At 53.5% G+C, this 11,774-nt stretch overlaps 1 protein-coding gene across 2 annotated transcripts; it reads left to right on the top strand.

The window, feature by feature from the left end:
• Window positions 1–357: 357 nt before the first annotated feature.
• GTPBP2 (GTP binding protein 2) lies at window positions 358–10,763 on the top strand. 2 transcript variants are annotated; one of them, XM_051614991.1, is made up of 12 exons: window positions 358–558; window positions 2,697–2,723; window positions 3,373–3,557; window positions 3,855–3,963; window positions 4,514–4,711; window positions 5,010–5,184; window positions 5,826–6,045; window positions 6,484–6,619; window positions 7,006–7,064; window positions 7,555–7,726; window positions 7,997–8,161; window positions 8,588–10,763. In XM_051614991.1, the coding sequence occupies exons 1-12, from the start codon at window positions 373–375 to the stop codon at window positions 8,783–8,785; spliced, it is 1,830 nt and encodes a 609-aa protein (XP_051470951.1). In that variant the 5' UTR covers window positions 358–372; the 3' UTR covers window positions 8,786–10,763. The 2 variants fall into 2 exon arrangements, with proteins under 2 accessions (XP_051470951.1, XP_051470952.1); XM_051614992.1 differs by lacking the exon at window positions 358–558 and adding an exon at window positions 579–1,148.
• The last annotated feature ends 1,011 nt before the right edge of the window (window positions 10,764–11,774 follow it).

The following is an 11,774-nucleotide window of genomic DNA, read 5'->3' on the forward strand; positions in this document are numbered from 1 at the left end:
GAGCGGGTCCCGGGGCGGGAGCAGCCGCGGCTCCCGAGGGCGGCCCCGGCAGGTGCTGCCGGAGCGGCCGCGCCTGGCGCCGGGGGGGGGAGGGGGTGGCGGCCGGCAGGGGGCGCCGCCGCGCTCGGACTCCAACTCCCATGCGCCCCCGCGGCGGGAGCCCGTGCGGGAGCGAGCGGGGCGGGCGCGGGGCGCGCCGGGAGCTGCAGTTCCGAGCGGGGCGGGGCGCGCCGGGAGCTGTAGGCACCGGCTGCCGGGACGCGGTGGGCCGGGGCGCCTGGCGGCGGTTGCTGACGCCGGGGCCGGGGGGCCGGGGCCGGGCCGGGGCGGCCGGGCGGGGAGCGGGCGCCGCAGCGGGGCGGCGGGGCCGCGATGGACTCGCGGGTGTCGGAGCTCTTCGGGGGCTGCTGTCGGCCGGCGGGCGGCGGGGCGGGGGGGGCCCTGCGCGGGCGCGGGGGAGCCGCTCCCGGCGGTGGCGGCGGCGGCTCGAAGGCGAAGAAGAAGAACGGCCGGAGCCGGGGCGGGAAGGCCAGCAACCCGCCGTACCTGCCGCCCGAGGTGAGTTCCCCCGGCCGGGCCTTCGGCCCCCGCGGTCCGTCACCCGCCGAGGGGGCTCCCGCCGTCCCGGGGCCTGGCGTCGCGGCGCCCCGCGCCGGTCCCGGGCAGGGCCGGGGGCTCCGCTGCTGCGGGGCCGGAGGGACGGAGCCCGCCGAGCTGCGCGGTGCGACGCGGGCTTCCCGCGTCCGGCAGCCCCTGCACGGGGAGGTTGCGCATCGGGCTGGGGGCACCTTCTGGGGACGCTCGGCCGCGGGTCCCGCGGTGCTGGTGCGGGCTGAGCCGGCAGCCGCGGCGTGCAGAGCGGAGCGTCCTCCTGCCCCGCTCTCTGCTCCGGTGCTGGCCGTGGCGGGGCTGGTGCCCCCGGTGCCAGCGAGCTCCCTGCCTGGCCCCCCAGCCCAAGTCCCTCGGTGGTGTCTTCCTGCCTGGCGTCCCTCTGTGCGGGCTCTGCTGCCTGGGGACCAAAGAGCTTCGGAAATGAAGCCTTGCTCGACTCGCCGTCCCGAGCAGCCCGTTGGCATCTCTCCCGGAGAGCCGATCTGGTGGGCGTAAGCCCCTTTCCAGCTGCCAAACTCAAGTGACTCCCTGCCCAGGTAATCTGGCAAATACCTTCTTGCGTGGAGATGCAGAGGCTGCTGACAGAGTGCGAAGCAGTGTAAGGCTGTCGCTGCAGGGAGCAGGACGTGGCCCGGGAGCCGATTGCTTGGCCCCACTCCGTGAGCTTTCTGTAAAACCCTGAGGAGCCTGTGCTGGGCGGGAGCCGTTCCGCCACAAGGCAGGGCTGTGACTCTTGGCAGGAAGGGAGACCAGCACTTTGCCACTGTTAGATCTTCTCCATGGGCAGGACTGTCCCCGGCAGCCGCAGCTGCATTTTTGTCCCTTTCAGCTGGAGGCTGGACAGCCCCCTGTGGTTTCAGCACCGCTTCCTGTCCTTGGCTGCACTGTGCGGTGTGTGGCCCAGCAAGTCTGGGCTTGTTGCTTTTCTAGTCTCGGTTGCCGGGGAAGAGACCCGCACCCTTATTTAGAGGACAGCACAGTATACGAGTGTAGTGTTTTTCTTAGAGCTGGAAAGCTGGTAGATGGAAAGAGGAAAACCTTCTGCAAGTATGCCTCTTTCACTGCACAGCTGTACTGCCTGAGAGCTGATCTGACAATTCAGAGCTTTCCTCTCTTGGTGTTTTGCCACCATAAGCACCGCTGCGGTTAGGAGCTGAGCTAGAAGGCAAGAAGAGGGCTGTTGCCTCTTCTGACATGCAAATTGGTGTCCAGAGGAAAAGGAAGTGCTTAGGCCCTCAGCTGAATCTGCCAGAGCAATTTAGCTTCCTGCAGGCTCCAGCCCTTTCTCGGTGCTCTTGAGGCCAAATCAGTTGGAATGTTGCTTCAGTATTCACTACACGTTCTGTTCAGAAGCTGGAGCCTGTGGTAGTTGGAGTGGGCTTGGTGAATACCTGAGGCTTTCTGGTTTGGGCTACGACAATCCCAGGCCAAACTTCCAGGCAAGTGTGCAGCTTGCTGTACTTCAGATAAGTTAGTGGCTTGCTTTCTTACGTTTGTAGCCTTCTCTCTTGCAGAGAGAAGCTATGCAAGGATATGAGGAGCAATCAATGAAAAAATAATAGAGGGAGGGTATCAGTGTGCAGGAGAGGAGACAGCGAGTTTTCTTCCCAGTCCCCTGCTTCTGTGCATATTGAATAAGTGGAAGCTGCTGGTGGGAGTGGAATACTGTAGGTGGGTGGCAGTGTGGGTCGTGCATCGTTGAGGGGGAAGACTTTTAATCATCTGCTGGTCTGTGCCTCTTTGAAACTGGAACTCTCACTCTGTGACTGTTAGCCTAGCCCTATTCTTTGCTGGCAGTAAAAATAAAATCCCCCCCAAGCAGTGTTATCCCCTGTGTCACTCTGTTTTATTCTCTAGTTTTTGTCATGTGGGATGCAAACAGCAGGAACAAACCTGAAGTAAGTTCCAGTTAAATGCAGGAATGAATGACCAGGAGGCTGTGACCTCACACAGCATATTTCTGCCATTTCCCCCCTCTCTGAAACTGTCAGCACAAGCTGCAGAGTATCTGGGCAGGTGATGCCTACAGAAGTCCCTGCTGACATAGCATCTGACCTTTCTGTTTTGTTTCATTCTCTGACCAGGCAGAAGATGGGAACATCGAGTACAAGGTGAGCCATTTGGGGTTGCAGAAGGAGGTCTTCCTCATAGAGTGTTATTTTGCAGTGAGTAACTTCACCAAAGACAGCGTACAGGGAACATGTCCAGGGAAGGGACAGAAAAGTGGGCTTTGTACTAAGGAGCTATAAGTCATCTTCTGTGTCTGTTACTAGCAAAAACCAATAACCAGTACACTGAGCTGGTAGAGTTTGGTCTCAGTACTAATTTTTAGAAAACTGCTTTAGGAGATGAGACCCACCATGGTTTTCCTAAAATCCTCTTCCTTTTGAGAGAGCTGCAGATGTCCCTTATAATAATTTGTCACTTCCTTGTGGCTCTTTTGCCATTTTCACTTACTTGACTCCTGTGTCACTGGTAGGCCCAAGAGTGCTGCCTTTACCCCCTCAGCAGGCCGGGTGCAGATCTCTTTGCCAAGATCTTGTAAAGTGCGGCTACCATATGTGTGTGCCTTTGTGAAACCCTTTCTTTCTTCCCTGTCCTGAGACTTCTGTGCAGACACTAACATGGGCTGTGTTTTCCGGAGGTGGGTCAGAGTTGGGGGCATTGCTTAATGGTGTCAGGTTAGGGAGCTGCTGGCTTGGGCAGCAGGATTCCCTCTGCGTCCAGGCTGTGGCTGTAACTACTCCCTCCGTTCAACAGCTAAAGCTAGTGAATCCCTCGCAATATCGCTTTGAGCACCTGGTGACGCAGATGAAGTGGCGGCTGCAGGAAGGCCGAGGCGAGGCCGTCTATCAGATCGGCGTGGAGGACAACGGGCTGCTGGTGGGCCTCTCGGAGGAGGAGATGCGTGCCTCGCTCAAGACGCTGCGCCGCATGGCAGAGAAGTACGTGTTCTCTTCCATCTGCGGGGCCCACAGGCATAAACAGGCTCCAGTAGAGAGGCTCAGCCCCAGGAGTCCCCTGAGAAGCTGGTGGCTCTGTTCTACAAAGTCCCTGTATGACTGAAAGGCCCTTATCATGAGGCTCTGGAAATACAAAGGCAGTGATGAGGTTTTTGACTGGAGGCTCCTTCCCGGCTGTTCCCAGCCTTCATTTCATTAACTTTGCCAGCTGTGATTCTAGAGGTGTGAGAGCTGCCGAGTGCCAGTGTGTCTGACTCCTTCTTTTTCTGTGTGTGGCAGGGTTGGGGCTGACATAACGGTGCTGCGGGAGAGGGAGGTCGATTACGACAGTGACGTTCCAAGGAAGATAACAGAGGTCCTTGTCCGAAAGGTGCCTGACAACCAGCAGGTAGGGACCTGCAGCTTGGCCATCCTCTCCTGCCAGGGACTTAGAGGCTTCATACAGGCAGCTTCCTTTTTGGATGGGAGCCCAAGCCCTAGAGGCACTGTGTCATGGTTTGGCCCATTGCAGATCCTATAAAGAGCTGCCAGAGGGAGGCTTGATGATAACGCTTTTTATCTCCAAGATAGTGGTTGAGGCAGATACCCGTAGGGGAGATTGTCTGGGATCAGAGGTGAGAAATTATTTCACTTCTACAGTAACAGTTCTGATGCAGGCCAGTGTGCAAACAAGGAAGGGTTTAGAGTTCCTGCTGCAGCAAATTATTTTTTTGTGGTATCAAAGGCTGCTGTGTGACATCACAACTCTGGAGAGTGTATCACAACTCCAGGGCAGTGGTTTGCTGGAATCAAGAGCAGAATCTGAGCAAAATTACACTGCACAGTGTCCATTGTGGAGGGAAGCTCTCTGAGGCCCAGCTCCATTGTCATGTAGAGTTCATACACACTCAGCACAGCAGTGGTTAAGCTTAATGATTTCTCTGTTCTTCTTTCTGAAGTTCTTAGACCTGCGAGTAGCTGTGCTGGGGAATGTGGACTCAGGGAAGTCAACCCTCCTGGGTGTCCTAACACAAGGAGAGCTGGACAATGGACGAGGCAGAGCGCGCCTCAACCTCTTCCGTCATCTCCATGAAATTCAATCAGGAAGAACGTCAAGCATCAGCTTTGAGATCCTTGGCTTCAACAGCAAAGGAGAGGTGAGAGAGTGGGCTCTGAGTTCAGAAAGATGGGAAGCTGGGAGTCTACCTACCTGGTATAGGACTGCCCTCTTATTAGAACTGTCAGTGGGACATAAGGGAAGAGAGGTGGCACAGCTCTGTGACCCTTTAGCTGAACCTGAGTGCTACTTCTCTATTTGCGACAGGCATCATTTCTTGCACCCATGGTGAATGATTGCTCCTCAGTAATTCTGAGGTCAAAGTGAATAGATAAGAGCAGGGTTTTCTTCACTTGCCTGGGGAGCTCCTACTCTCACCAAGTCCTTATGTTCCTCAGGTGGTAAATTACAGTGACTCCCGAACAGCAGAAGAGATCTGTGAGAGTTCATCCAAAATGATCACTTTCATTGACCTGGCTGGCCACCACAAGTATCTGAAAACAACCATCTTTGGCCTTACCAGCTACTGCCCAGACTTTGCTATGCTGGTGGTTAGTGCCAACACTGGCATTGGTGAGTGTTGCCCTGCCTGCATGCATTGACAGCAATGTGTGAAGAGAAATGGACAATAGTGGGGTGGGTCCTTGTTAGCTGGGGATGGTTGTCAGAAATAAAATATTAGTCTGGAAGCCTCTACTGGTTTCTTGTAAGCCAGTGCCTGGGAGGGGAGCAGAGCTGGGATCCTCTTACCAGCTGTAGACCGCATTAATCTGTACCCTGGACAGAGAGGCTTTGTTTGAAATTTGAGGCTGTATTTGTCAGGACAAAAAACCCAAAACAAAACAACTTTGACATATTCTTAGGGTTGCAGAATCCTGATGCCCTGTAAAAAGGCAGCTGGAGTTCTCTCACATTTATCCTTGACATTTTTGTGGCTGTTTTCTGGCAAACTCTAGGCTGAGAATGAAAGCTACCGCATCTTTCTGAAGCATACAGATCTGCCACAAAAAATCTTGGCAGTTTGTATTTTTCTGGATTGCTGTTTGCTTTTGTTAAAAATAAAAAATTTACTTTTTCATTGCCTGGTGAACTAAGTAGTTAGGATGACACCTCTAGAGTGGGCCTGTGGGAGAGCCAGGAGACATAGCTATCCCATAAACAAGCAACAGTGGCTTGTGACTGCTACTGAACTTACACTCATTTGCTTCCTGCAGCAGGCACCACGCGAGAGCACTTGGGTTTGGCCATGGCCCTCAAGGTCCCCTTCTTCATTGTCATCAGCAAAGTTGACTTGTGTTCAAAAGCCACTGTGGAACGGACAGTGAAGCAGCTGGAGCGAATCCTGAAGCAGCCAGGCTGCAACAAGCTCCCCCTCCTTGTGAACTCAGATGACGATGCTGTTACAGCAGCTCAGCAGTTTGCACAGTCTCCCAAGTAAGGGACAATTTCTTTTTTCTGTTGGGAATGGAGAGTTCAGACTGGGCTGCTGTGCAGAGCTGGGGTAGGGTGACCACAGAGAAGGCAACTGCATCTTGAACATCTTGGCTTGTCATCAAGTTTCCTACCTTTGCATCCTCTAGGAAGGCATTTTCCTCTCCCAGGCCTTTTACTGGGCTCTGGGAGTAGAAGGCATCTGAGGCTACACTAGAGTTACTCATCCATGACAGAAGTGTGGGTTGGCAGGGGATTGATGCCTCAACCAACCATTGAGGCAGGGGTTACTGCAGAGTTGTACCTAGCCCGTGTGCCCTCTTGCCATTTATCACTGTAGGCTCTTGTCAGCTTGCCAGACTCGGTAGATTCCCAATGCCAGCCACTTTCTGCAGCTGCGCTTTGGCCTTCTGCTTATTCCTGTCTGTTTGTGTCTGACAGCATCACCCCAATCTTCACACTGTCCAGCGTTTCTGGGGAGAACCTGGATCTCTTAAAAGTCTTCCTCAACATCCTCCCTCCACTAACCAACAGTAAAGAGCAGGAAGAACTAATGCAGCAACTCACAGAGTTTCAGGTGTGTAAGGATAGTTTGTTTCCAGTTCTGGTATTGCACTTATTGCTGTGACATGTGACAAACATCTGGGAGCTCTGGACACCGGGTGAACTCCTGGACTGTCAGGAAGCATTAAAGGAAGGACTGACTCCTTGGAAAAAGGCTGTTTGGCTTTTTTTTATCCTGAGATGTGCATCTCATGGATATGATTGTTTCTCTGGTTGCCATTTAAAAGGCAGAGGTTCCTTTAATGTGAAGGCAGTGGGAGCTGGTTAAAGCTCTGAGATGGTGTCTGGTGACCTGAAGAGAGCTCACCTCCCTCCACACAAGGGGTGGGCACCGTGTTCTCTTTCTGGAATGCTGTTTCACAGCTGTCTGAGCAGCTTGTTTTTGTTGCCTTTCTGCAGGTTGATGAAATTTATACTGTGCCAGAGGTGGGGACTGTTGTGGGAGGAACTCTGTCGAGGTAAGTGAGGCCAGGCAGACAAAAGTGGGTGTGAAAATGGTTGCTAGAGCTTCCACAAGGTTAGAGTCATCCACTGCAGGTGGAAGCAGTGTGAGTCTCAGTCCTGACTGCTTCCAGGTGACTGAGCCAAGTGAGGGTAAAGCCCTACGGGGTATTGGGAGGTGCTGTGAGCAGACCATTGGTCATGTTTGGCCACCAGCACATCCATGCAAAACAGGTGTCGGCCAGAGTCTCTCCAGCAGAACCATCACAGGGTGGCAGAGCACTGGGCCCCTGTCTGGGGGATACTTGGTATTCTTAGGACTGATAATGTGGCTTTTGCTCCTACTGTAGGAAATCCCCTTTCCCACCAGCTTTACCCCTGTGTTAGTCTCAGGTAGGAGTCCAAGGACACTCACCTCCTTGGCCCTGGGGAGCTTGTGCAGGTTAATCTTGGAGGGTGAAATTTCTTCCTCGTCTCCTGATGAACTCTATCCGCTCTTCTGGGCAGCGGGATCTGTCGAGAAGGGGAGAACCTGGTGGTTGGTCCGACTGACGACGGGAAGTTCCTCCGCCTGAAGGTGTGCAGCATCCAGCGCAACCGCTCAGCCTGCCGGGTGCTGCGGGCCGGGCAGGCAGCCACGCTGGCCCTGGGGCCCTTTGACCGCTCCCTGCTGCGTAAGGTGAGCCTTGCTTTTGACAGGTTCCTCTTGGGTCCAGCGAGCAGGACTTCCCTGGAGATCCCCTCTTGGTAGGGTGGGAATGAGGTAGAGCTGTTTGCAAGGAATTTGCTGAAAGGGAAGGACATGACCAGACTGTGAAGAAGGATGAATGAAGGGTTGAGAATGGAATGCAAGCCCAAATCCCGAAGTGGAAATGTGTTTGTGATTTTGGATACTGTTCAGAAGCAAGGGGGCTGGCCCTGACTGTCTGAACTTTGGGTTGTTGTGCAGGGCATGGTCATGGTGAGCCCAGAAATGAACCCCACCATCTGCTCAGTGTTTGAAGCTGAGATTGTGCTGTTGTTCCATGCCACGACTTTCCGAAAGGGGTTTCAGGTGACGGTGCACGTGGGAAATGTGCGACAGACTGCTATAGTAGAGAAGATCCACGGAAAGGTAGGCATGCAAGGAAAGAGGAGAAAGGCAGACCTCTCTGGGGGGCTTGTTGGGATTCCGCTATGCCTCCTAGTAAAGCTACGGCTACTGGTATCTTCAGTAGCTCTGTCCCTTCCTGGGAGCACACTCCACCCCTTTATGCTTGCCTATTTGATTGATTTTCTTCCCAACATGTTAAGGAATTCCCTCCTCACAAAACAAGCCACATGATGGACTACAGCCAGACTGTGAAGGGAGATGAATTCTCTGTTCTCCAGAGCTTGTGCGTTCCTGTCTCTTATTATGAATACAATGATGGGAAGGGCTCAAGCTATGAAGTCTGAGGGAGGCAGCCTGCACATTTAGGTCTTCTTAACATCCATGCACACTTCCCTTGCATGCATTGGTATGGTAGATGAGTCTAAACTCTCCCCTTTTTCTCTTCAGGACAAGCTGCGGACAGGAGAGAAGGCAGTTGTCCGTTTCAGGTTCATTAAGCATCCTGAATACTTGAAGATCGGAGCCAAACTGCTTTTCCGTGAAGGAGTCACCAAAGGCATTGGGCATGTCACTGATCTCCAAGCCATCACCACCAAAGAAAATGGCCTGGAGGAGTCCCTGGGGCCTGGACAGCTGAGCTTCTGACTACCACTAGATCAGAGAGATCTCCATTCACCAGCAACTGGGGAGAAGGATGAAAGCTCTCATGGCTCTCTGAGTAATGCCTGGAGCTGCTGCTGTCCCATTCTGGTGTGGGTATCCCTCCTCTACACTGTGAGATGGAGCCTGAGAGAGTTTCTTGCATTCAGTGCCGTACATGGGGCAAGTTAAGCATGCTCTCCACATCGCGTGCAGCTTTTGTTACCCTGCCCTCCTTCAGAATAGATCAGAGGCAGACCTGGGCAGACAAGTTCTGGCTTTGTTTACTGTTTGAAAATCACTGGTTGGGAGGTGCAGAACCCTTGAAGACCAGCAGGGAAGGGATGTTTTTCCATCTCTGATACAAGATCGGGTCCCATTTCTGCTCTTTGAGCACTGGGTTGATAATCCTCTCTTGAGTCATCCTGCAGCCCGTCCCTCTGGGCAGGGGATGGAAGAGGCTCCGCTGCCCACAGCAGGGGCTTGGTTGAACCTCTCAAAATGTGTTCAGGACACTTTTAAACCATTTTAATCTTGGTTGGCTTTAATCTGCTGTGTGTCCATTTGTGTGTTGGTTTTGCATTACTCCAATCTGAGTGTCTTACTGTTGGACGAGTATCCTATTCCCCACTCACACGTACACGCTCCTTCAGCATCTTGCTTTCTGACTCCAGGAAGCTGTGGCTGCTCCATGTGGCCGAGCCTTCCGACATAATGGCATGAAGGCAGAGTTTGGACTTGCATCTGTTCCTTGCAGCAGCTGGGCAGGAGGCCATTCTGTGGGGCAGAGCAGGGCCTGGGCCTGTGCTGGCACGTGCAGGTTGTCTCCATGGATGTTTGGCTGCAGCTGTCACCTGCATGTCAGCAGCAGTGTTTTGCAGTGGGCTCCCTGGTGTGGCTATTCCAGGGCCCAGCCCAGTTTGCTCCTCACATGTTTGCCTTCATGTGTGAGAAGGGCAGGCTGTGGTACTAACAGAACCAGGGGACTTCGATGTGATTTGACAGTGGCGTCATTTTATTTCTGTTTCTCCTCAAGAAAGACTTATTTTCTTTCCCTTGCCACTGGAGTTTGTTGGTAGAGGAAAGCTGGTGTTGCCAGCAAAGGACTTCGTGCACAAAGAGTTAAGCACATTTGTCTCGCTGTTGTGCAGCTCCCCTGTGTGACCATTGCTCCAGGCTGCTCACAGCCTGGGGGGCACAGCAGGGCCTCTATAGCTGTACATAGGCTTTTGGTTGTATCATTGACTGTTAGACCAAATGTGTCAGCTGTGAGCAACAGGCCTTCAGCCAGCCCTGTCGCATGGTGTGGTGGCCTGCCAGCCCTGACGGAAGAGAAGGGCAAGGGTCTGTGATAGCACTTGGACACCCAAACAGCCCTTCTGCCATCCTAAGAGCGAGTTCTGGGCTGCTGGCTGCTGAGCAGCCTGTGCTGACCTGAGGATGTCGTGAAGAGTGCACTGAAGTGTGGGGTAGTTGGTGAAATGGTGGTATATGAAGGGATCCAGAGGCAGCTCCAGAGTGACCTGTCTCTTGGGGGAAGCACTGGCCAAGCTGAAAACTGCTTCTTCCCCACCAGCCCACCAGGGAGACAGGAGCTCTTTCTTCCCTTCCTGGCAGTGGTCTGGATGTTATGGTGACGTGGTCTTTCACCCATGCCTGCAAGAGGGGCAGGCCCCAGCTGCCAGCAGGCTCTTCCGGTGCTAGTGGGTCACAAAGAAAGCTGCCTGGGGGGTGGAGGGGATACCAGCTGTTTACAGCAGTCCTGGTATTTTCTGCCCCAAAGCGGGCACGGGCTGTTGTGACCTCCTCTGAAACAGCGCTGAAGTCGGTCTCACCTCATCCCTGCCATCTGTGGCATGACTGTTCTTGGTGCCATGCTCTTCATAATTGCTGTTTTGTTGTCTTGAATTTTTCTAATGCTGGGGGTTGTCCCTGTTCCCCAAGCATCTATATATAAATGTACAGAATAAAGATGTTTTATTGAGCTTGCTGTCTGAGTTGTAGAATGAGTGAGGGTGGAGATGAGCTGTTGCTCTGCTGCCCTTGAAGCTGGGTCATGGTTGGAAAGGGCTGCCCTTCACCCCTTCCTAAGCTTCCTGCATTCAGCCCTATAAATACCTCCGTGTGGTGTGGAAGGAATGCAGCCACGCTGCTGTTTACAACCGGGCTCTCCCAGCTTATCTGAGTGAGCCTGGGTGTGCAGCCTGGGGTGACAGGCAGCCACGTCACCCTGAGCACAGCACTTCAGTCTGTTGTGGGCAGAACAGGCTGTGGCAAGTGCTTCCTTGCAGCCACAAATTCCCCCAGAGCCTAATTAAAGGGATGCTTTCTAGGGCACACATTTAATCAGTGGTTTGTTATTTTAAAATAGCTTTGACCTTATCAAGAGGTTTGCGACTGCCTTCTCTCCATGAGAACAGGTTGTTCCCTTGGGACAAGCAGTGCCAGAAGGGCTTCCCTTAGGAGGCAACTTGTGTCACTGAAGGGATTCACCTGTTCTCAACTTTGTTTTGTGTCAGGTAGTGGCACCTGCAGAGTCCGGTCCTGCCAGACACTTAGGAAATGAGACGTGCTGCTGTCACAGGAGCTGAGGCAACCCTGCCAGACTGGTTACTGTTTCTCTTTACATGAGGACGTTGGGAAACTCGCCACTTTGCATTGTAAGGACTGTAATTAACGGGAGTGACTCCTTAATTCCTTCCTCTGCTGAGTGCCAGGAGAGCTGCACGTACCAAAACAAACTGCTTCTGCTTCCTGAAATCTCACAACTGTGTTGTCAAGTTAGGCCCCTGTAAAGTAGCAGTAAAGTAGCAACTTCCCAGCACAGGCTGTCTGCTGGAAGAACAGCTCGACAGCTCCAAGTAGGATGGTACAGTTCACAAAAGAGGGGGAAACAGCATATGCAAACACAACTTTACTTTGCATCTTTAGCTGCTGTCTGAAGGGCTCTTTTCCCCCTGCCCAGGGAGTGGAAGCCTGCGGCTGACGAAACTCG

Source organism: Apus apus, chromosome 3 (genome assembly GCF_020740795.1).
Source record: "Apus apus isolate bApuApu2 chromosome 3, bApuApu2.pri.cur, whole genome shotgun sequence".
NCBI classification, from domain to species: Eukaryota; Metazoa; Chordata; class Aves; order Apodiformes; family Apodidae; genus Apus; species Apus apus.